The 24,140-nt window shown below is 38.0% G+C and overlaps 1 protein-coding gene across 1 annotated transcript in view; it reads right to left on the bottom strand.

Annotated features, from left to right (window-relative positions):
* Positions 1 to 2,010: 2,010 nt before the first annotated feature.
* SRD5A2 (steroid 5 alpha-reductase 2) overlaps positions 2,011 to 24,140 on the bottom strand; it is a 78,387-nt gene continuing 56,257 nt past the window's right edge. The window contains exons 3-5 of the mRNA XM_036749155.1: positions 23,734 to 23,835; positions 5,859 to 6,009; positions 2,011 to 2,317 (exon numbers count right to left, since the gene is read on the bottom strand). Of these exons, the coding sequence (XP_036605050.1) occupies positions 2,251 to 2,317; positions 5,859 to 6,009; positions 23,734 to 23,835 (320 nt within the window). The 3' untranslated portion in view covers positions 2,011 to 2,250. The remainder of the gene's footprint in view (positions 2,318 to 5,858; positions 6,010 to 23,733; positions 23,836 to 24,140) is intronic.

Below are 24,140 nucleotides of genomic sequence, written 5' to 3' on the forward strand. Positions count from 1 at the left end.
TAGATAAGGTGGCTGGCACTTCTGTATTTGCCAGGTAACCATTGAGGATCATTTCTGGGGATTATCAACATCTGAGCTACAGATCACAATAATGGGGTGGGTGGGTGGGGGAGGGGTGAGTGTGCGCACGTGGGCACACACCCGTGCTTGTGTGTGTGCATGCAGACACGTGTGTGTATGCATATGTATTGTGTGTGGGTTTGGAAGAGTGAGCGATGGAAAGGGTGATGATATCTCCAGTTGGAATTGTGAAGATTCATATAGATTCCCAGACCATGGCAGAAAACCTGACTTGGCATTAAATTGGGTAAATGCCTCATTATATTCATGAATGAGTACAGGTTTCTCTCTGCTAAAAGATATCTAATTTATAGTTAACAAGGGTAAAGCAGGGCTTCCTACCCTTCTTCGCAGAGGTGAGAGACCATGGGTATAGAATGCTACATATATTGTTGATCATTGTCGCATTGGTTGGTTTGGCCTGTTTTTTTTTATTATTTTATTCTTCTATACAAGGCATGGATTATAGTTAGATGGGGGGATGGGTATATTTAGAAATGAAGTTAATAATAAAGATATTAAACATTTATTCATGTATAATTAAATTTAATTAAACAATTTAAAGTGCTTTTTAAGTAAAGTGGGATAGTATTCATTATCATCTTCAAACAAATCAATGATAATCACTTAAGGGGGTACCCACCAATACGCTCTTGTATTATGTCACCATCCTAGTTCACATCCTTCTATAAAATTTTGACAAAGGATACACCCAAGATGCTTAGATCTTTCCTATAGATTTCTTGACATAGCATGGATGCCAATCACCTTTGCTTATCCTTACAACACCCACTGCCTCCTCTCATAGTTATAGATCTCTCTCTGATGGAGGTGATTGAGGAGAGGGACATGTCAGACCTATGCTTTATCCTGTAAGACTTATTTCCAATGAAATAACCCCCAAAAGCTTACTTTAAAAGTTTCCTTGAAGAAAAAGTGTGTTTTTGCAGGAGGGTTGGGGAAGGAGCAAACTCAAAGACTATCCATATCTTGACATTAATGTTTCTTCATTTTTCACTTCTGCCACAGTCTCAATGACAGGTGCCATGTCTATTTTCCAAGTAATAGTCTACAGGACTACGTTAATTCAGAGAGGTTCATCATTGGAGAACCGGCCTCAGGAAGGCAATTACATTCATAGAACAGAAAAGGACCATAGAAGCCACGTAATCATTTTACAGATGAAGAAATTGAAGTATAGAGATGAAGTGACTTACCCATGGTCACATAGCTAGCAAATAGCAGAGGTAGGATTCAAACTCAGATCTTCCTGATCAGCACTCTATTCACTATGCCACACTGCCTCTCTAAAAGCACTCCATGAAGATTAGCTACTAAGTCATGAAGGGGTCATTGATCGCCATTGGTAGAAGGCATACCCATGTCAGTGAAATCATAGATCTTTGAAGTGTTAATGTAGCAATGAATGAGGGGTGGTGATCCCTCCCCCCTACACACACACACACACACACACACACACACACACACACACTTTTGGGGGTGAGGAGGCACTGGGATCCCAAATGTTTTTTACCTCTGTCAATTTCACTTCTTTATTTCATGAAAAGAGCTGGTTAGGGTTGATTTAGCCGATAAGTCTTTGCAGCCATCAGAAGGATATATCCATATGAATATGTGTACATGTATATGTATATGTATATATGCACACACATACAGACAGAGAGACAGAGAACTTTATGCTTCAGAAGGGGCCATAAAGAGTTCCCATTTGAGAAGAAACATCAATCAGGCTTTGAGAGAAGATGGTGACATTAATGTTGGATGCTGAGTGTGGCCAGTAAGATGGAAAGGTACACCGCTCAGATATAATCAGGTCTCTAGTCATTAGACTAGGAGGCTTAGCTTGGTGAGTTCAAGCCATCAGCTTCGTCAGCTACTACACAGTGGCTAGAGTGCTAGATGTGGAGTGAGGAAGATTAAAGTTGTAAATCCTTCTTAAAACACTAGCAAATTTTATTGAACCTCTCTCAGACTCATCCATAAAGTAGTAATATTAATAGCATATGCCTTACAGGGTTGTTATGAAGATCGAATGAGATAATACTTGTACGCCACTTTGCAGACTCAAAAATCCTGTATAAAAGCTAACTGACGTTATTGTTTACAGTGTAACTCAGTTGTCAAGTTCAGCAACTTGAAATTTTCCATTCTTTTCTATCATCTGTGGTTTTAAAATATGAAAGGAATCAGGGCTTTCCGAGACTTAGGGTAGTCTTGAAACTTCTTGAGATAGAACCTAGATGAAAAGAAGGAACATAATTAATACCTTGGGCAAGTGATGGGCAAGAGATGAATGAAGTATGCCAATATTCTGCTCCCTTATGCAAAAGGAGGGTGAATGACAGAATTGACGCACTCTAGCCCACCCTCTTTTATTCAGGAATCATTCCACAAATAACTGCCACGAAATGACATACAATAGAGGTATGTTAAAGAAACACTAGATTTAGAATCACAAGACCTGGATTTGAATCTAAGCTCTGCCATTTCTACTGGCTATATGACTTTGGACAAATCTCTAAATTTCAGTCTTCTCGTCTATAAGGAAGTTAGATTAGATTAAGTAGCTCTCTCAGCTCTAAAATCCTAGTATCTCCTAGGATTATTTAGGCCCTTCTCTTTTGCTTCATTGACCTACACTCTGAGTCTTGGCCATTTGGCTTCTTATAAACCAAGCCAAAGCAAGGAGAGGAGTTGATATCCATGTAAAATTGTTGGCTTGATCTAGGTCAGACAGGCAATAGAGCCCCAGATAATCATGGTCAAGAATGGGGATAGATACTATCACAAAGTACATGAAAATTAAACTTGGATACCCTCAGCCTCTTCACTCTGCCTTTCATCCCTATTTCTCTCAGGCACCAATGCCTTTATGTTTTCTCCTTCCCATAGCACTTAAATCCAACAGAAAGGAATATATCTGAACCTTTTCACACTACAATCAAATAACAATTGAAAGTGTAGACTCTCTGGAAATCTGAATCTGAACAGCAGTCAAAGTTTTGAACAACAGTGAGGTATTGGTCAGTGATCAGGATGTAGGGACATTGTTGGGGAACTGGCAGTGAAAGGCTGTCTAGAAATCCTGAAATCCCACCATGTGGTTGGCTATGAACTTAACCTACACTTAAGACCAACCCTTCCTTCCCCCTGAAATCCCAGTTCATCTCTGATAATATATCATTTCTGAGTCAAGAAATCCTTCTAGTATGTATCATAGCTCTGTGATTCACTGACTTGCAGACAAGCTAAATCCTTAAAATATAGCCTTAAGAATGCATTGCCCACCAGGGGCCATTCAAAAACGCCCAGGTATAAACCATCTCCTTTTCAGGCAAGTTTTCTTGCTACACTGAGCTAGTCAAAGAAGAGGGAAGGGGTTAATTCTAGTTATTTATATGAACAATCCAAAAAAAAGGTCTAATTGATGAGTCATAAGGACTTACAAGTTCTACATGTGCCTTCCTATTTGTACGATAAGGAGGAAATAAGAAGGATTTGGAGCTATTCTGAGTGGAGAGTACATAAATGAGGACAAGATAAAGCTGGCTGGTAAAAGAGTTAGGTGGATCACCACCAGTTTAAACAATTGAGCCAAAGGAAATTGATTAGTAAATCAATATCAGCTCTGAGGGAGCTTGCCATCAACCTATCTTTGGCCCTTTTCTATTCAAGATTTTTATGAGGAGCTTAATGAAGGCATGGAAGGCACACTTATCAGTTTTATTGATGGCATAAAGCCAGTAAGTAGAGCTAATACACTATATGACAGAATCAAAATCCCCAAAGATCTCAACTGGCTAAAACCAATAGAAAGACGATCTTTAATAGGGATAAATATTAAGTTATATACGTAAGTTTAAAAAAATCAGTTGCATGAGTGTATGATGGAGGGTACTGATTTGGCAGCAGGTCATGAGAAACAAACCTATTACTTTTAGCTGACTGCAAACAATCAAAGCCAATACTTTAACATGAATACCAATAAAACTAAGGCTAGCTTAAGATATATTAAAAGAAATAGGCATACACCCATTGATTTTATTTCAAAGATATGTGACTCCATCTTTGTCACTATCCCCTCCTTCAATTCTGACCACAGTCCCCTCTCTGCCTTAGTAGACATTTATCATTAGTTGCTGTGGTCTCACCCTGTGACCCTGAGCTCTTACTGGTGAACATTCACCTGATCACACCTGACCTCAGGCCCTCAGTGCCATTTCCTGGGTATTTCTCTGCTACATCACCAAATTCATGTACCAACCTACCAACCACCACCTCTGTTTCCTGCTCTAGCTCTGAGACCAACACTACCATTCTCTATAAGAACATGTTTGTCAGTCAATTGTCTTATGCCTCCAATCGTTGTTCTATGACTCCCCTGTCTAGAATGCTCTTTCCTACCCACCATGTCTCTATATGTGTCATCTTCTCCTACTATCTTGCCTCCTTGGAGGCAAGAATCATCTTCCTTGTTTGTATCCCCAGTGCTCAACATGGTCTCTGGAACAAATTAAGTACTTAATAAATGTTTTTTTCTTTCATTGAAATCACCCATAACTGCAACAGAACAGAAATACAGAATCTCAGAGCTAGAAAGGACCTCAAAAGTCATCTAGCCCCACTCATATCTGAAAAAAGAATCTAGTCCAACTCACACCTAACCCTTCCACCTATTGCTCCTGATTCTACCCTCTAGGAATCTTGCCAGAAATAACTAAGAGAGAGACACACACTCTTACCCCTGCCCCCTGCCCTGTGATTGCCACAGGACAACCAGACACAATATGCACAAATTTAGAGAATCCACCCCAAACGTTCACACGGACTATTGTCCATGGGACTATATGCCCGACTTGTGGTAGAGCATTCCGAGCTCATGTTGTTCTGATCAGCCACAGTCAGGCACACTGAAACTTGACTGTAGCATAGTGATGTCATTTTGGTTCTTTTCAAGAATGAAGGATAACAACCAACCAACTGACCCTCTAGAACCAAATAGAACAACTCTATTCCTTTTTCCATGACATCCTTCAAATATCTGAAAACAGAGATTATGGCTCACTTAAGTCTTTTCCATGCTAAACATTCCCATTTCCTTCAGCCAGTCCTCTGATGGCATGAACTCAACACCTTTCACCAACCTGGTCATCCTCCAGCTTCTCAGCAGCTTCTCTAAGTTGTGATACTTAGAAGCGAACATATTAATCCATCTGTGTTCCAGAGTGCAGCAAGACTTTCAGCTCTCAAATACACCAAGTAGCACTTTGAAGAAACATTTGATCAAGGAAAGCTTGACACAAAAGCCATTTGTTTGTGGGGGTTTTTTGTTGTTATTGTTGAGTAAAGTCCAACTCCTCAGGACCCCATTTGGAGTTTTCTTGGCAAAGATCCTGGAATGGTTTGCCATTTCCTTCTCCAGATCATTTTACAAATGAGGGAACTGAGGCAAACAGGGTTAAGTGATTTGCCCAGTCTCACACAGCTGTTAAGTGCCTGAGGTGAGATATGAACTCAGGTCTTCCTGACTCCAGGCCTGGTGCTTTATCCACTGTGCCACCTAGCTGCCCATGTGGATTTAACATCACCTCAAAAAGAGCTTTGTCATGCTGATTCTAATCTTTGTTACCCATATATTCAAAGAAATCAAAAACCTAGAAAGCCAAATTTTCTTCTCCCTGTCCTAAATCAAACTGAATATTCAACTTTGCAACTAAAAAAGTGCCTTTACAGGAAATAAAGTTGTATAAAAGAGGACAATCGCTCTTGGGGCTTACCTGTGATGCTGACAAGCTCGTTTTCCAAGAAAACATAATGAGAAAAAGGCAAAGGCCAAGCCTGGGGGAGACCAGGTTGCCATGGCATAGCCAATCCATTCCACAATCTCACCAAAGTAATTGGCTCCAGATATGTAAGTGAATAATCCTCCTACATTTGGAAGATTCAAACATTCAAGTCAGCATAATGAGTTACCACAACAATTAGCACCCTCCCTCCCCCCATTTCAAATAGACACTCAGGTGGTTAACATAGGGGTTCTTGTATGTGTGTGTTGGGTTTTTTTTTTTAGCTAGGCAATCAAGGTTGAGTGACTTTCCCAGGGTCACATGGCTAGTAAATATCAAGTGTCTCTCAGGTCCTCCTGACTCTGGGGCTGGTACTCTATCTACTGTGCCCCCCCTAGTGGCCCCATTAACATAGATTTAAGCTAGGTTGTACATAGAAACCTATGTTCTAGCCAAGAACCCTTATTTTGGAAGTCCAGACCTCCCCACAGATCTCTGATCGCTAAGGTGCACTCTTTAACCTGAAATCTAGCAGAGACCAGGCTCATCTTATCACCAGAGATCATGTTTTCTCGCCTAAAAGAAATTCTACCTTTAATTGTTCCAGGGCCTAGCTCTGACCAAAGAGAAGGTGACTACTTCAAACCATCAGTCACCTCCCAAGAGGAAGGGAATAAGCATTTAAATAGTACCTACTAAGTACCAGGTGCTTCACAAATATTATCTCATTTGATCCTCGTAACAACCCTGAAAGGGTAGGTGCCATTATTATCCTCATTTTACATTTGAGAAAACTGAGGCAAACAGAGTTTCAGTGACTTGCCCACCATCACACTACTGAGCTGAGGCCAGATTTGAACGTAGGTCAGCCTGACTCAGGGCCCAGGATTCTATCCACCAAGCCACCGATTTAGCTCTATGTCAGTCTGCCTAAAGGTAGAACAAGAGTCATACTTGTTCACTCTTATTCACCAAAACTTTAATTATTTCTCTCCTTTTTCTCTCTGAGAAAGAGGCAGTATTCCATAGCAGACGCTGAACCTGGAGTCAGTTAAACCTGTGGTGAAATCTTGCCTCTAACACTTACTAGCTTTATGATGATAGACTACTCAATAAATCTCACTAAGCTTCTGTCTAAGGGCCTAAAAACCTATGAAATCACAGAGCCTTGTCATATTGATGTTTCTGTTTCTGCCCTATACTCCCTCTACCTACAACAAGTTTTATGATTTTTGTTAATCATGCATAGAAGATGCGTGTTACTTTGCATAGATTAGAGTCCATGGAAGTTGGTCTGGACTTCATTCAAAATCTTCCTGTTCCAGAGGACAACTGAATATTTTCCCAGGGAAGTACACACACACACACATACACACACACACACACACACACACACACACACACACACACAGAGGGATACAGACACACACACAGTGTTAGAAGGAAAGGATTCATATAATCAAATATACTCAAAGTAAAAGTTTTTGCAGGAGCAAAACTTTGTTGAGGAGGAGAAGGGGAAAGGGAGAAATAAAATAAACAGGGGGAAATAGGATGGAGAAAAAGACACAGATAGTAATCATAACTGAACGTGAATGGGATGAACACTCTCATAAAACAGAAGCAGATAGCAGAATGGATAAAAAACCACAATCCTACAATATGCTGTTTACAAGAAACACATTTGAAACAGGGGGATACACACAGGGTAAAGGTAAAAGGCTGGAGTAAAATATATTGTGCCTCAGCTAAACTAAAAAAAGCAGGTGTAGCAATCCTAATCTCAGACAAAGCAAAAGTAAAGATAGATTTAATTAAAAGAGATAAGGAAGGACATTATATCCTGCTAAAAGGCACCATAAACAATGAAGCAATATCATTGTTTAACATATATGCACCAAGTGGTAAGGCATACAAATTCTTAGACGAGAGGTTAAGGGAGTTACAGGAAGAAATAGAAAGCAAAGCTATGATATTGGGAGACCTCAACCTCCCCCTTTCCGAACTTGATAAATCTAACCTCAAAATAAATAAGAAAGAAGTTAAGGAGGTAAACAGAATTTTAGAAAAGGCAGGTATGATAGACCTCTGGAGAAAACTGAATGGGGATAAAAAGGAATATACTTTCTTCTCAGCGGTACATGGCACATACTCAAAAATTGACCATATACTAGGGCATAAAAACCTCACAATTCAGTGCAGAAAGACAGAAGTAGTCAAAGCACACTTTTCAGATCATGATGCAATAAGAATTATTTGTAACAAAGAACCATGGAAAAATAAGCTAAACATTAATTGGAAACTAAATAATCTAATTCTAAAGAATGAGAGGGCCAAGAACAAATCAGAGAAACAATTAATAACTTCATTCAAGAGAATGACAATAATGAAACAACATACCAAAACTTATGGGATGCAGCAAAAGCAGTTCTTAGGGGAAGTTTTATATCCCTAAATGCTTACATGAATAAAATAGGGAAAAAGGAGATCAATGATCTGGGCATATAGCTGAAAAAGCTAGAAAAAGAGCAAATTGAAAACCCCCAATTAAATACCAAATTAGAAATACTGAAAATCAAAGGAGAGAGTAATAAAATTGAAACCAAGAAAATTATTGAATTAATAAATAAAACAAAGAGCTGGTTTTATGAAAAAAAAACAATAAAATTGATAAACCTTTGGTCAATTTGATTAAAAAAAGAAAGAAGAAAATCAAATTACCAGTATCAAAAATGAAAAGGGTGAGTTCACCTCTAATGAAGAGGAAGTCAAAACAATGATTAGGAATTATTTTGCCCAATTGTATGCCCATAAATTTGACAACCTTAGAGATATGGATGAATATCTACAAAAACATAAACTGCCCAGGTTAACAGAAAAGTAAGTAAAATTTCTAAATAACCCCATCTCAGAAAAAGAAATTGAGCAAGCCATCAATGAACTCCCTAGGAAAAAATCTCCAGGGCCAGATGGTTTTACAAGGGAATTCTATCAAACATTTAAAGAACAACTAATTCCAATACTTTACAGACTATTTGGGAAAATAGGTGAAGGAGTCCTACCAAATTCTTTTTATGACACAAATATGGTACTAATACCCAAACCAGGTAGAGTCAAAACAGAGAAAGAAAATTATAGACCAATTTCTCTAATGAATATTGATGCAAAAGTTTTAAATAAAATATTAGCAAAAAGACTGCAGCAACTCATCATGAGAATAATACACTATGACCAGGTAGGATTTATTCCAGGAATGCAAGGCTGGTTCAATATTAGGAAAACTATTAGCATAATTGACCATATCAACAACAAAACTAGCAGAAACCATATGATCATCTCAATAGACGCAGAAAAACCTTTGACAAAATACAACACCCATTCCTATTAAAAACACTAGAAAGCATAGGAATAAATGAAACCTTCCTTAAAATTATAAATAGAATCTACCTAAAACCATCAACAAGCATTATTTGTAATGGGGATAAGCTAGATGCATTCCCAATAAGATCAGGGGTGAAACAAGGATGTCCATTATCACCCCTACTATTCAATTTGGTACTAGAAACATTATAGCTGTAGCAATAAGAGAAGAAAAAGAAATTGAAGAAATTAGAATAGAAAAAGAAGAAACTAAATTACAACTTTTTGCAGATGATATGATGATTTATTTACAGAATCCTAGAGAATCAAGTGAAAAACTACTTGAAATAATAAACAACTTTAGCAAAGTTGCAGGATATAAAATAAACCCACATAAATCCTCAGCATTCCTATACATTACTAACAAAGCTCAACAGCAAGAGATAGAAAGAGAAATTCCATTCAAAGTTACTGTAGACACTATAAAATATTTGGGAGTCTATTTGCCAAGACAAACCCAGGGCCTATATGAACATAACTATGAAAAACTTTTCACACAAATAAAGTCAGATCTAAATAAATGGAAAAATATCAGTTGCTCATGGTTAGGCTGAGCTAATATAATAAAAATGACAATTTTACCTAAATTAATCTATCTATTCAGTGCCATACCAATTGAACTACCAAAAAATTATTTTACAGAACTGGATAAAATAATAACAAAATTCATCTGGAAGAACAAGAGGTCTAGAATATCCAGGGTATTAATGAAAAGAAATGCTAGAGAAGGTAGCCTAGCCATACCAGATATTAAACTGTACTACAGAGCAGCAGTCATCAAAACTACCTGGTACTGACTAAGAAACAGAGTTGTGGATCAGGGGAATAGGATAGCAATACAAGATGGAGAAGTCAACAAATATAGCAATCTACTCTTTGATAAACCCAAAGAGGCCAGCTTCTGGGCTAATAATTCACTATTTCACAAAAACTGTTGGGAAAATTGGAAAATGGTAGGGCAGAAACTGGGCATAGACCAATATCTTACACCATATACCAGAATAAAGTCAAAATGGGTTCATGATTTAGGAATAAAGGCTGATACTATAAGTAATTTGGGAGAGCAAGGAATAGTTTACTTATCAGATTTATGGAAAAGAAAAGAATTCATGACCCAACAAGAGATAGGGAGCATTACAAAATGCAAAATGGATAATTTTGATTATGTTAAATTGAAAGGTTTTGTACAAAAAAAGCCAATGCAACAAAAATTAGGAGGGAAGCAGAAAATTGGGAGAAAATCTTTGTAACTAGTATCTCTGATAAAGGCCTCATTTCTAAAATATACAGGGAACTGAGACAAACATATAGGAATACAAGCCAGTGCCCAATTGAGAAATGGTCAAAGGATATGAACAGGCAGTTTTCAGAGGAAGAAATTAAAGCTATCTATAGGCATATGAAAAAATGCTCGAAATCACTACTGATTAGAGAAATGCAAATCAAAACAACTCTTAGATACCACATCTCTCCTGTCAGATTGGCTAAAATAACAAAACAGGAAAATGATAAATGCTGGAGAGGATGTGGGAAAATCAGAACATTGTTACATTGCTGGTGGAGTTGTGAGATGATCCAGCCATTTTGGAGAGCAATTTGGAACTATGCCCAAAGGGCCACAGGAATGTTCATACCCTTTGACCCAGAAATACCACTTCTAGGGTTGTATCCCAAAAAAATCACACAAGCACACAAGCGGGAAAAAGACCCATATGTACAAAAATATTTATAGCGGCTCTTTTTGTGGTAGCCAAGAATTGGAAATCAAAGGGATGCCCATCAACTGGGGAATGGCTGAACAAGCTGTGGTATATGAAGGTAATGGAATACTATTGTGCCATAAGAAATGGGGATGATACAGACTTCATAACAACCTGGAAAAACCTACACAACATAATGCTGAGTGAGCGGAGCAGAGCCAGGAGAACATTATACACAACCACAGATATATGGATTCCGTGAGGACCAACCCTGACAGACTTTGCTCTTCTCAGCAACACAAAGTGCAAAGACAACTCCAAGGGACTCACGATGGAGAGTGCTATCTACATCCAGAGAAAGAACTACGAAGTTTGAATGCAGATTGAAGCACATTTCATGCTCGCCTTTTTCTCTTCTCTTTTGTTTTTGTTTTTGGGTTGTTTTTTTTTTTTTTGGCTCTGTTTCTTCTTTCTCACGATTTGTTCCATTGGTCATAATTCACCTCCGCAACTTGACTAGTGTATAAATTAATTCAATATGAAGTTATACGTGGTAGTTATATGAGACTCCATGCCATCTTGGGGAGGGAGGGGGGAGGGAGGGGAGAAAATCTGGAACTCAAAATTATGTAGAACCATCCGTTGTAAACTAAAGATAAAAATTTTTTAAAAAAGTTTTTGCAGGAGCAAAAAAAAGAAAACTAGAAACAAAGTGGGTGGTCATCAGTTGGTTAATAACTGGACAAATTGTGGCAAATGAATGCATTCAAATATAACTGTACCATAAGAAATAACAAATATAAAGTATTCATTATCCCAATTAAGATAAAGTATATAAAGTGTTTTACAAACCTTAAAGAGCTATATAAATGCTAGTTATTATTATTATTGTTATTCAGGAAAAATGAGAATACTTGAATGAACCAAGAGAAAAATTAACACAATGACCACTATAATATAAGTGAAAACAACAATGAAAGGCATCAGAACTCTGCTCCATGGGAAAATCCATCTTAACTACAGGTCCCTGATTGTAAAACATACTTCCCTCCTCTCCTCAGAGAAATGATGGAGTACAGGTGTAGAACAAGGCATACACTACTGGGTATGATCAATGTTTTGGTTCGGTTTGCTTGAATACTTTGCTACAAGGAAGGGTTCTAAGGGGATGGGTGTTATCATTGGGAAGTGGCAATACTGTTTTCTAAAGAGCATGCACACCTATACATGTTTATCTATATAAATAAATGTACGTGTGATATAGACATGTATGTATGATATGTATGTATATATGATATGCGAATGTATGCATGTGTATACAAATATTCACAAATTTTAATCTGAAATAGAGATGATTCTAGATAGAGATAACTATAGACATAGGTATAGATATAGATATAAATATAGATTAAAAAGGAAAGAAGCAGTATTAACCTACTACCCTGGGAAATTTTGCCTAATGGCCTGGCATTATGAGAACTTGCCTGCCTTCTTTGTGGAGTTTATCCAACCCTGCTTTAATTTTCCTCTCTGCCATTAATTTTCTGCAGGATTGTGATGAAAGGTGTCTTTGGGAGTCTGACCTATAAATATAATAATGCTAAGCTGTGGAAGAGTTTGCATAGTATTTCACGGTGCATGAAATAGTTTCCTCGCAGCCCAGAGAAGCATAGAAATACAAACATTATCATCCCCATTTCACAGGTTCAGGCTGGTGGGATAACTTGACCAAGGCCATAGAGCTGGTCCATACCTGAGGGCAGTCTCAGACCCAGGTTTTTCTGACTCCACCACCGTACTATGAAATTATGCCAGGCCTTCTCTCTCCCACCTACCTCTACCCTGCAGACTCAAAAACCGCAAAGAAGTCCATTACAAAACAGCAGCCCAGCTAGTCATGTGGTTTTGAAAATACATGACATTCAAGTTATGAAAATAAATTTTAACATGAAAAGATAAAACATCATTAGGTGCTGTTTTGACATTTACAATCCCCTGCTGGAAGAAAATTTGATCTATGCAAACTTAATGTGAAAAAGATGAGTTTACCCTCCCTCTGCAGGAATTATGCTTCTATTAATTTTGAATGTTTGGTTTTCTCTTGGAAGAAGACTGACTATATTCCTGTTATCAGTGTATAATGTGGAAACATGCTAGAGTTCCAACTGTGACTAAAAATCAACAAACTATTTAAGCTTAATCTAAGTGTTCTACACACAGGTTCTCTGCCAGGACCAAGACTTGGAAGGTTGTACCCCAAACAAGGCCTTTCTTTCTGGAATCATGAGAAAGGACCCTTTTGCGTTCAAATGCTCCCCTAACAATAACCACAGCCTTTTGGAATCTGGCCATTTATATATTTTTCTGGGGGTTTTTTTCTTGTCTTTGACTTACTGGGCCAATGTCTACAAAACATTATGTTTATCCTTCAGTCATTCAGAAACAAAGACCTCAGAAGTGGATGTGACTGAAAGACAAGTTTGGAAAAACGCAGCCTCTCTCAAATTTCACATCCAACCAGTTACCAGGTTCTGTTGATTCCATCTTGGCAATGTGTCTCACATTTGTCCCCTCCTAGAGTCAGAGGGTTTGGGTTAAAATCCTACCTCTGATGATTGTACTGTGTACTATCGTACTGTTCAGTCTTGTCTGACTCTTCCAGACACCATTTGGAGTTTTCTTGGCAAAACTGCTGGAGCGGTTCGCCATTTCTTTCTCTGGCGCATTTTATAAATGAGGAGACTAAGGTAAACATGATTAAGTGACTTGCCAAGGTCACACAGCTAGTGTCTGAGGACAGATTTGGACTCATGAAGATGAGTCCTCTTGATTCCGAGCCCAGTGCTCTATCCACCGTGCTTCCTAAGCACCTACTATGTGTCAGGAACTGTGTGCCAGGTGCTCAGGACCAAATACAAAGAATGAAACAACTTCTAAAAGCCTGCTATAAAAAAAAAGCCTGCTACCCGGTCTTCCTGCTTCCCCTCTATTCTGCCTCTGACTCGTCTTTCAAAGAGTTCCCAAGCTAATCGTCCTTCTGTAGAGAGATTCCACCATGTTGCTCATCTGCTCAGTAATGTTCGTTTGCCTGACATTCAAGAAACTACACAATCTGACCCTGACCTACCTGTGTAGCCTTGGCTAATATCCCTGCCAGCATAAGCTCTGTGCTCTAGCCAAATTGGACCATCAAATACACACATCTCATATTCTTCTCTATCTTCACTAGGACGCTTCCCTATGCATGAAATGTTCTCCTTCCCAAACTCTGGTAAAGACCTTCCCCTGAAGATGTCACAAAATATTTTATTTTGCAACTATAATGTAATATTATACTAATACAAATTTCAACAATATTATTTATAATAACTATATGAGAGGCCACATGATGTGATGGAAAGAGAACTGAGCTTGGAATGAGGAAGACCTGAATTTGAGTCCTGTCTGTGATATATACTGGTTGTTTGCCCACGGGAAATGCAAATAATCCTTTAGTTCACCAAGAAAGCCAATAAGACTAAAAGTTACAAATGAGTTGCCAATCTACACTAGTGAAGGAGACTTCCATACAGAGAGTTCCCCAACAGACAAAAGCATAAGTCAGGACAAATAAACAAATACATATAATTTCATTAAATAATATATTAATATATGATCTACTTGTTTAAATACATATATGTGGGTATGTATACGTGTGTGTGTGTGTCTGTGTGTGTGTGTGTGTATGCCTAGCAGTAGGATCTCTGCGTCAAAGGGCAATGGTGTTTTAGCCACTTTTTTTAGCACAATTCCAAATTGCCTTCTAGAATCATTAGACTGATTCCTAACTCCACCAATATCATATTAGTGTGTCCATCTTTCCACAACCCTCCCAATATTGATTATTCCCATCTTCTGTCACTTTTGCCAAAGTTCTGGGAATGAGGTAAAACCTCAGGTTTGTTCTGGTTTAGATCTCTTCTTATTATAGATTTGGAACAATCTTTCATACAGTTGTTAGCCATCTGCCAAGTTTCTTTTGAGGATCATTTGTTTAAATCCTTTGGCCATTTATAAATTGGGGGATGACTCTTGATGGATGCTTCTGCTTCTTCCCTACGTATCTTGGATATTAGACCCTCATCACAGATATTTGAAAATAAAATATTTTTTCACAGCAAAATTTTGTACATGGGAAGGAAAGGAGCTTTTCAATTTAATGTGATAGAAATTGCCTATTTTGTCTTTGATAATCAACTCTGCCCTTTATTTGGTTAAAAATTCTCCCCCTAGGGGGTGGAGCCAAGATGGCAGCTGGAAAGCAGGGACTTGCTTAAGCTCTACCCCCAGGTCCCTCCAAACACCTATAAAAAATGGCTCTGAACAAATTCTAGAGCTGAAGAACCCACGAAATAGCAGAGGGAAGCAGGACTCCAGCCCAGGACAGCCTGGATGGTCACTGGGAAGGGTCTATCACACAGGGCTAGGAGGAGAGCAGAGCACAGCATAGGCTGCGCCAGGACCAACCAGACCAGGAGCTGGGCAGAACAGGCCTTAGCACCCTAAATCAGTGAGCTGTGGCAGTTACAAGACTTCTCAACCCACAAATGCCAAAGACAACAGAGCCAGTTACTGGGAAAAGCTGCTGAGAGAGAATGAAAGGAGTTCACGGTTTGGCCACCACTCTGGGGGCAGTGGAGGTGGTGGAGCTCTGAGGCTGCTTCCAGAGCTACAGCTCTAGTTGCTTCTGGCCCCAGGCCCACCTGGTGGGAGGAATTAAGTGGCAGATTACAGTGGAGGGCAAAACCTGCTTTGCCCTGCCAGGATACAGAGCGCAATCCTGGTTGGCCATTCTTGGCGGAGAAGGAGCGCTGGTGTGGCAGAGCTTGCTGTGTAGAAGTAGCTCTGAAAACAGCAGCACAGCCCTTCAAGCTTGGGACAAAGTACTCTCTACTCTATAAGCAGTCATACCCTGACAAAAAGCTTAAGGGTCAAGTAGTTGGCTGGGAACATGAACAGGCAGCGAAAATGCTCTCAGATTCAGAATCAGACTTTGGAATCTTCTTTTGGAGACAAAGAAGACCAAAACATACAGCCAGAAGTCAAAAAGTCAAAGAGCCTACATCAAAAGCCTCCAAGAAAAATATGAATTGGTCTCAGGCCATGGAACAGCTCAAAAAGGATTTGGAAAACCAAGTAAGAGAAGTAGAGGAAAAATTGGGAAGAGAAATGAGAGCGATGTGAGAAAACCATGAAAAACAAGTCAATGACTTGCTAAAGGAGACCCAAAAAAATGCTGAAGAAAATAACACCTTAAAACATACACCAACCCAACTAGCAAAAGAGCTCCAAAAAGCCAATGAGGAGAAGAATACCTTGACAGGCAGAATTAGCCAAATGGAAAAGGAGGTCCAAAAGACCACTGAAGAAAATACTACCTTAAAAATTAGATTGGAGTAGGTGAAAGCTAGCGACTTTATGAGAAATCAAGATATGATAAAATAGAACCAAAAGAATGAAAAAATGGAAGACAATGTGAAATATCTCATTGGAAAAACCACTGACCTAGAAAATAGATCCAGGAGACATCATTTAAAAATTATTGGACTACCTGAAAGCCATGATCAAAAAAAGAGCCTAGATATCATCTTTCAAGTAATTATCAAGGAGAACTGCCCTGATATTCCAGAACCAGAGGGTAAAACAGAAATTGAAAGAATCCACCAATCGCTTCCAGAAAAAGATCCCAAAAAGTAAACTCCTAGAAATATTGTCGCCAAATTCCAGAGCTCCCAGATCAAGGAGAAAATACTGGAAGCAGCCAGAAAGAAACAATTTGAGTATTGTGGAAACACAATCAGGATAATACAAGATCTAGCAGCTTCTACATTAAGCGATTGAAGGGCTTGGAGTATGATGTTCCAGAGGTCAATGGAGCTAGGATTAAAATCAAGAATCACCTACCCAGCAAAACTGAGTGTAATGCTCCAAGGCAAAATATGGATTTTCAATAAAATAGAGGACTTTCAAGCTTTCTCAGTGAAAAGACCAGAGCTGACTAGAAAGTTTGACTTTCAAACACAAGAATTAATAGAAGCATGAAAAGGTAAACAAGAAAGAGAAATCATGAGGGACTTTAACTAAAGTTGAACTGTTTTGTTTACATTTCTACATGGAAAGATGATGTGCGTAATTCACGAGACCTTTCTCAGTATTAGGATAGCTGAAGGGAATATACATACATACATACATATATATGTATATATATACATATATATACATATATATACACATATATATGTGTGTGTCTATATATATATATGTATATATATATATATATATATATATATATATATATATAGACAGAGGGCACAGGGTGAGTTGAATATGAAGGGATGATATTTAAAAAAATAAAATCAAATTAAGGGATGAGAGAGGAATATATTGAGAGAGGGAGAAAGGGAGAGATGTGTCTTACCCCACAGGAAAGAAGGAGGAAGGGGATAAAATTGGGGGATGATAGAAGGGAGGGCAGATGGGGGAGGAGGTAATCAAAAGCAGACATTTTCGAAAAGGAACAGTGTCAAGGGAGAAAATTGAATAAAGGGGGACAGGATAGGAGGGAGGAAAATATAGTTAGTCTTTCACAATATGAGTATTGTGGAAGGGTTTTGAATAATGATATACATGTGGCCTGTGTTGGATTGCTTGCCTTCTTAGAGAGGGTGGGTGGGGAGGGAAGAGGGGAGAGAATTTCAAACTCAAAGTTTTAAAAGCAGATGTTCAAAAAAAAAGTTGTTTTTGTATGCAACTGGGAAATAAGATATATAGGCAATGGGGCACAAAAATCTATCTTCCCCTACAAGAAAGTAAGGGAAAAGGGTACGGGGTGGGGAGGGGGGAGTTGGGTAACAGAAGGGAGGGCTGACTGGGGAATGGGGCAATCAGAACATGTGCCATCTTGGAGTGGGGGAAGAGTAGAAATGGGGAGAAAATTTGTAATTCAAAATCTTGTGGAAATCGATGCTGAAAACTAAAAATATTAAATAAATAATAAAATATAAATGAAAATGTTCCCCTAGTCATAGCTTTGAAATGTACCTAATCTTATTTTCTTCTAGATTTTTTTCTTTTTAAATATATGACTTTTAATATTCAGGTTTAACCAATTTAAGTTTATTGTAGTATATGGTGTAAAATGCTGATCTAAACATAAATTCTGACAAACTGCTTTCCAGTTTTCCCAGAAATTCTTAACAAATAGGTAGTTCTTCTATAAGTAATTTATGTAAAATAGGGAAAAAGGAGATCAATGATTTGGGCATACAACTGAAAAAGCTAGAAAAAGAACTAATTGAAAATCCCCAATTAAATACCAAATTAGAAATACTGAAAATCAAAGGAGAGATTAATAAAATTGAAACCAAGAAAACTATTGAATTAATAAATAAAACAAAGCTGGTTTTATGAAAAAAACAATAAAATTGATAAACGCTTGGTCAATTTGATTAAAAGAAAGAAAGAAGAAAATCAAATTACCGGTATCAAAAATCAAAAGTGTGAGTTCACCTCTAATGAAGAGGAAATCAAAACAATAATTGGGAATTATTTTTTTCCCAATTGTGTGCCCATAAATTTGACAACCTTAGAGATATGGATGAATATCTACAAAAACATAAACTGCCCAGGTTAACAGAAAAGTAAGTAAAATTTCTAAATAACCCCATCTCAGAAAAAGAAATTGAGCAAGCCATCAATGAACTACCTAGGAAAAAATCTCTAGGGCCAGATGGTTTTACATGTGAATTCTATCAAACATTTAAAGAACAATTAATTCCTATACTTTGTAGACTATTTGGGAAAATAGGTGAAGGAGTCCTACCAAATTCTTTTTATGACACAAATACGGTACTAATACCCAAACCAGGTAGAGTCAAAACAGAAAGAGAAAATTATAGACCAATTTCTCTAATGAATATTGATGCAAAAATTTTAAATAAAATATTAGCAAAAAGACTGCAGCAGCTTATCATGACCAGGTAGGATTTATTCCAGGAATGCAAGGCTGGTTCAATATTAGGGAAACCATTAGTATAATCGACCATATCAACAACAAAACTAGCAGAAACCATATGATCATCTCAATAGATGCAGAAAAAGCCTTTGACAAAATACAACACCCATACCTATTAAAAACGCTAGAAAGCATAGGAATAAATTGAGCCTTCCTTAAAATTATAAATAGCATCTACTTAAAACCATCAACAAGCATTATTTGTAATGGGGATAAGCTAGATGCATTCCCAATAAGATCAGGGGTGAAACAAGGATGTCCATTATCACCCCTACTATTCAATCTGGTACTAGAAACGTTAGCTGTAGCAATAAGAGAAGAAAGAGAAATTGAAGAAATTAGAATAGGCAAAGAAGAAGCTAAATTACAACTTTTTGCAGATGATATGATGATTTACTTAGAGAATCAAGTAAAAAACTACTTGAAATAATAAACAACTTTAGCAAAGTTGCAGGATATAAAATAAACCCACATAAATCCTCAGCATTCCTATACATTACTAACATAGCCCAACAGCAAGAGATAGAAAGAGAAATTCCATTCAAAGTTACTGTAGACACTATAAAATATTTGGGAGTCTATCTGCCAAGACAAACCCATATGTGAACATAACTATGTGAACATAACTATGAAACACTTTTCACGCAAATAAAGTCAGATCTAAATAAATGGAAAAATATCAGTTGCTCATGGTTAGGCCGAGCTAATATAATAAAAATTACAATTTTACCTAAATTAATCTATCTATTCAGTGCCATACCAATTGAACTACCAAAAAATTATTTTACAGAACTGGATAAAATAATAACAAAATTCAACTGGAAGAACACGAGGTCTAGCATATCTAGGGTATTAGTGAAAAGAAATGCTAGAGAAGGTGTCCTAGCCATACCAGATATTAAACTGTACTACAGAGCAGCAGTCATCAAAACTACCTGGTACTGACTAAGAAACAGAGTTGTGGATCAGGGGAATAGGATAGGTACCCAAGATGGAGAAGTCAATGACTATAGCAATCTACTCTTTGATAAACTCAAAGAGGCCAGCTTCTGGGCTAATAATTCACTATTTCACAAAAACTGTTGGGAAAATTGGAAAATGGTAGGGCAGAAACTGGGCATAGACCAATATCTTACAGCATATACCAAAATAAAGTCAAAATGGGTTCATGATTTAGGAATAAAGTCTGAAACTACAAGCAATTTGGGAGAGCAAGGAATAGTTTACCTATCAGATATATGGAAAAGAAAAGAATTCATGACCCAACAAGAGATAGAGAGCATTACAAAATGTGAAAGGGATAATTTTGATTATGTTAAATTGAAATGTTTTTGTACAAAAAAAAGCCAATGCAACAAAGATTAGGAGGAAAGCAGAAAATTGGGAGAAAATCTTTACAACTAGTGTCTCTGATAAAGGTCTCATCTCTAAAATATACAGGGAACTGAGACAAATATATAGGAATACAAGTCATTCCCTAATTGAGAAATAGTCAAAGGATATGAACAGGCAGTTTTCAGAGGAAAAAATTAAAAATATCTATAGGCATATGAAAAAATGCTCGAAATCACTACTGATTAGAGAAATGCAAATCAAAACGACTCTTAGATACCACATCTCTCCTGTCAGATTGGCTAAAATAACAAAACAGGAAAATGATAAATGCTGGAGAGGATGTGGGAAAATTGGAACATTGTTACATTGCTGGTGGAGTTGTGAGATGATCCAGCCATTTTGGAGAGCAATTTGGAACTATGCCCAAAGGGTTACAAAAATGTTCCTACCCTTTGACCCGGCAATACCACTTCTAGGGTTGTATCCCAAAGATATCACACAAGTGGGAAAAGGACCCATATGTACAAAAATATTTATAGCGGCTCTTTTTGTGGTAGCCAAGAATTGGAAATCAAAGGGATGCCCATCAATTGAGGAATGGCCGAATAAGCTGTGGTATATGAAAGTAATGGAATACTATTGTGCTATAAGAAATGGTGATGATACAGACTTCATAACAACCTGGAAAAACCTACACAACATAATGCTGAGTGAGCGGAGCAGAGCCAGGAGAACATTATACACAACCACAGATATATGGATTCTGTGAGGACTACCCTGACAGACTTTGCTCTTCTCAGCAACACAAGGTGCAAAGACAACTCCAAGGGACTCAAGATGGAGAATGCTATCCACATCCAGAGAAAGAACTAGGAAGTATGAATGCAGATTGAGGCACACTTCATGCTCGCCTTTCCCGCCCCCCCCCGCCTTTTTTTTCCTCTCTTTTGTTTTTGTTTTTGGGTTGTTTTGGGGGGAGGGGGTTCTGTTTCTTCTTTCTCATGATTCATTCCATTGGTCATAATTCTTCTCCACAACTTGACTAGTGTGTAAATTAATTCAATTCGAAGTTATACGTGGAAGTTATATGGGATTCCATGCCATCTTGGGGAGGGAGGCGGCGAGGGAGGGAAGAAAATCTGGAACTCAGAATTATGTAGAACCAACTGTTGTAAACTAAAAATAAAAAAAAAAATTTAAAAAAATAAGTAATTTATGTTCTTGAGTTTATCAAACACTGGGTTTTGAGCTTGATTGTATCTGATTCTTCCTTAATGTGTTAACATTGTTCTACCTTTCTATGTTTTAACTGATAACAAATAGTTTTGATGATTACTCCTTCTTAATATATTTTGATCTTTTTAACCTTTTCTTCATTATTTTCCTTGAGATTTATACCTTTTCAGGAATAAGAATCCAATGTCATTCCTTGCTAAAGTGCTCCTTATGGTTCTTCTCCGTTAATCAATTCATTTCATTCAACAAACACTTATTAAGTATCTTTTATGTACCAGCCACCATGTCAGGCATTGTGTTGGGGGTGTACAAGGGAAGACAAAGATGAGTAAGACCATTCTTGCCCTGAAGAAGATCAAAAGTCTCATGAGAGACATGTATACAAATAAATATAAAATAAGTTAAAATATGATAAGTAAATAGCAATGGGCTTCCAGTTATAGGAGAATCCATTGGATTTGATGAAATAAGCGAGTGAGGTGAAGGAGCAGGGCAAGACAAGGAGAATTAAGAGGATATGGTATAACTTGGATTCTCTCTTCCTACAATCCAATTTTAATGTGCTATGGGATCTCTAGGTACAATCACAATAATGAATATGAGAGACAGTATGGTTTAGTGGCTAGAGAGCTAACCTTGGAAACTGGGAAGATCTGGGTTCAGGGCCTGCCTTTGTCACATACTGACCTAGTAACCCGGAGAAAATCCTCTTAATGACCTAAAACTTTAAGAGAGAGAAAAGATGCCAACCTGTATAGGTAGAGAGAATTTCCTCACCTAAGAGTTACCTTTACCAATGAAATCCCGGGACTAGTCCATCTCCATGCGCGCGCACACACGCACGCACACACACACACCCCTAATACATTGTAGTCACTTAATACATGCTTGTTGATTCATTATTCCAAAGCACTTTACATACAGTATCTCATTCAGTTCTTACAACAGCCTGATGAAGCAAGTAACATTACTATCTCCATTTTACAGATAGGAAACTGAGGCTCAGAGAGGTAAGTGACTTTGTTGCGTAATCATTTTTCCATCGCGTTTGACTCTTTGTGACTCCATTCAGGGTTTTCTTGGCAGAGGTACTGGAGCAGTTTGCCATTTCCTTCTCCAGCTCATTTTACAGAGGAAGAACTGAGGCAAGCAAGGTTAAATGATTTGTCCAGAGTCACGCACCTAGTAAGTGTCTAAGGCCAGATCTAAACTCAGGTCTTCCTGACTCCAGGCCCAGTGTTCTATCCATTGTACCACCAGATGCCTCCCAGGGCTCCCTGACTAGAAATCTGGTTCTCTTCCTACTACATCATGATATCTAAGCTGTCCAAAGCAACAACAAAAAAGCAATGTCGCCCAAGTCAAACTCAACCAGCGCCAGCCCACTGCCCTGAAAAACTTGACTGTGACTCAAGACTCTCTGTGTCTGGGAACAGAGAATGTGGTATATGAAAAAGGCACAGTTATGAAGAGCTGATATTCCCCTTACATGAGGTATCAAAAGAGTCTGAATGAGGCCTGGTTCTGGCCTGCTTTTCTAGATTGACTTCATGCTGCTCCCTCTTGTGCTTTCTACACTCAGGCCAAACTGCCTTATTCACCATAATCTCATGCCCCAACTTTCTGCTTCCCTGTCTTTGCTCACCCTGATCCCTAAAGTGCCTGAACCTGTCCCAGCCCACCTCTCTGCCCCATCTCCACCTGCTGAAACCACTCTTTGGAGGACCACTCAAGAGCTTCCTCTTTCAGAAAGTCTTTCTCAGCCCCCTCACCTAGAAGTGAATCCTTTCTCATCTAACTTCACAACTCTTTTATCTCCCCTTAGGTCCATTTCATATTCTAATCATTAGAAATTAAATAAATTAATAAATAGAATAAATTAGGATCTAATTTATAAAGTATTTAATTTACGCACTACACTGGAATATAATAAGCCTTTTTGATTAAAAAGGCTATGTCTTCTTTACCTTTTTAACTGCTCCAATACAAAGCACAGTGTTTTGCACACAGTAGACACTTAATAGATGTTTGTTGAATGACTGGCTGATAATGAATTAACTAATTAGTATGTGTCTCTCAAAAACCTTAGGAATGAGGACAGGAAAGAAATAATCATCTTTACCTTGTGGGATCTTATAGGAGATTTCTCCAGGCTTTCTGAGCTGGCGCAATAAATAGTCACTGTGAATGTTGATTGCCATTCCCAAGAAAAATAAAAGGATACCTAGGCAAAGAAAGCAAATAATAGGTAGGAATTCAAGCTGTTGTGATCTTCAAACTTGTGTACGTCAGTTAAATAATTGTAGAAAAACATTTAGATCCCAATTACCCTCCATGACCACAGCCAGCTGTAGGATATGGCAAATCAGGGCTATTGTCCCAGGCCCTATAAAATAAAAAGAGCGACTCCAGAAAGCAGCAGTTAGCCAATCAGCGCCTTTAAAGGACCAGGACCTCATTTATTTATAATCATTTATGTCCCACTTTAAAGTTGGTAAAACACCTTACACACGTTATCTCATTTGAGCC

The sequence above is a fragment of the Trichosurus vulpecula genome, chromosome 3, assembly GCF_011100635.1.
Source record: "Trichosurus vulpecula isolate mTriVul1 chromosome 3, mTriVul1.pri, whole genome shotgun sequence".
In the NCBI taxonomy this organism is placed as follows: Eukaryota; Metazoa; Chordata; class Mammalia; order Diprotodontia; family Phalangeridae; genus Trichosurus; species Trichosurus vulpecula.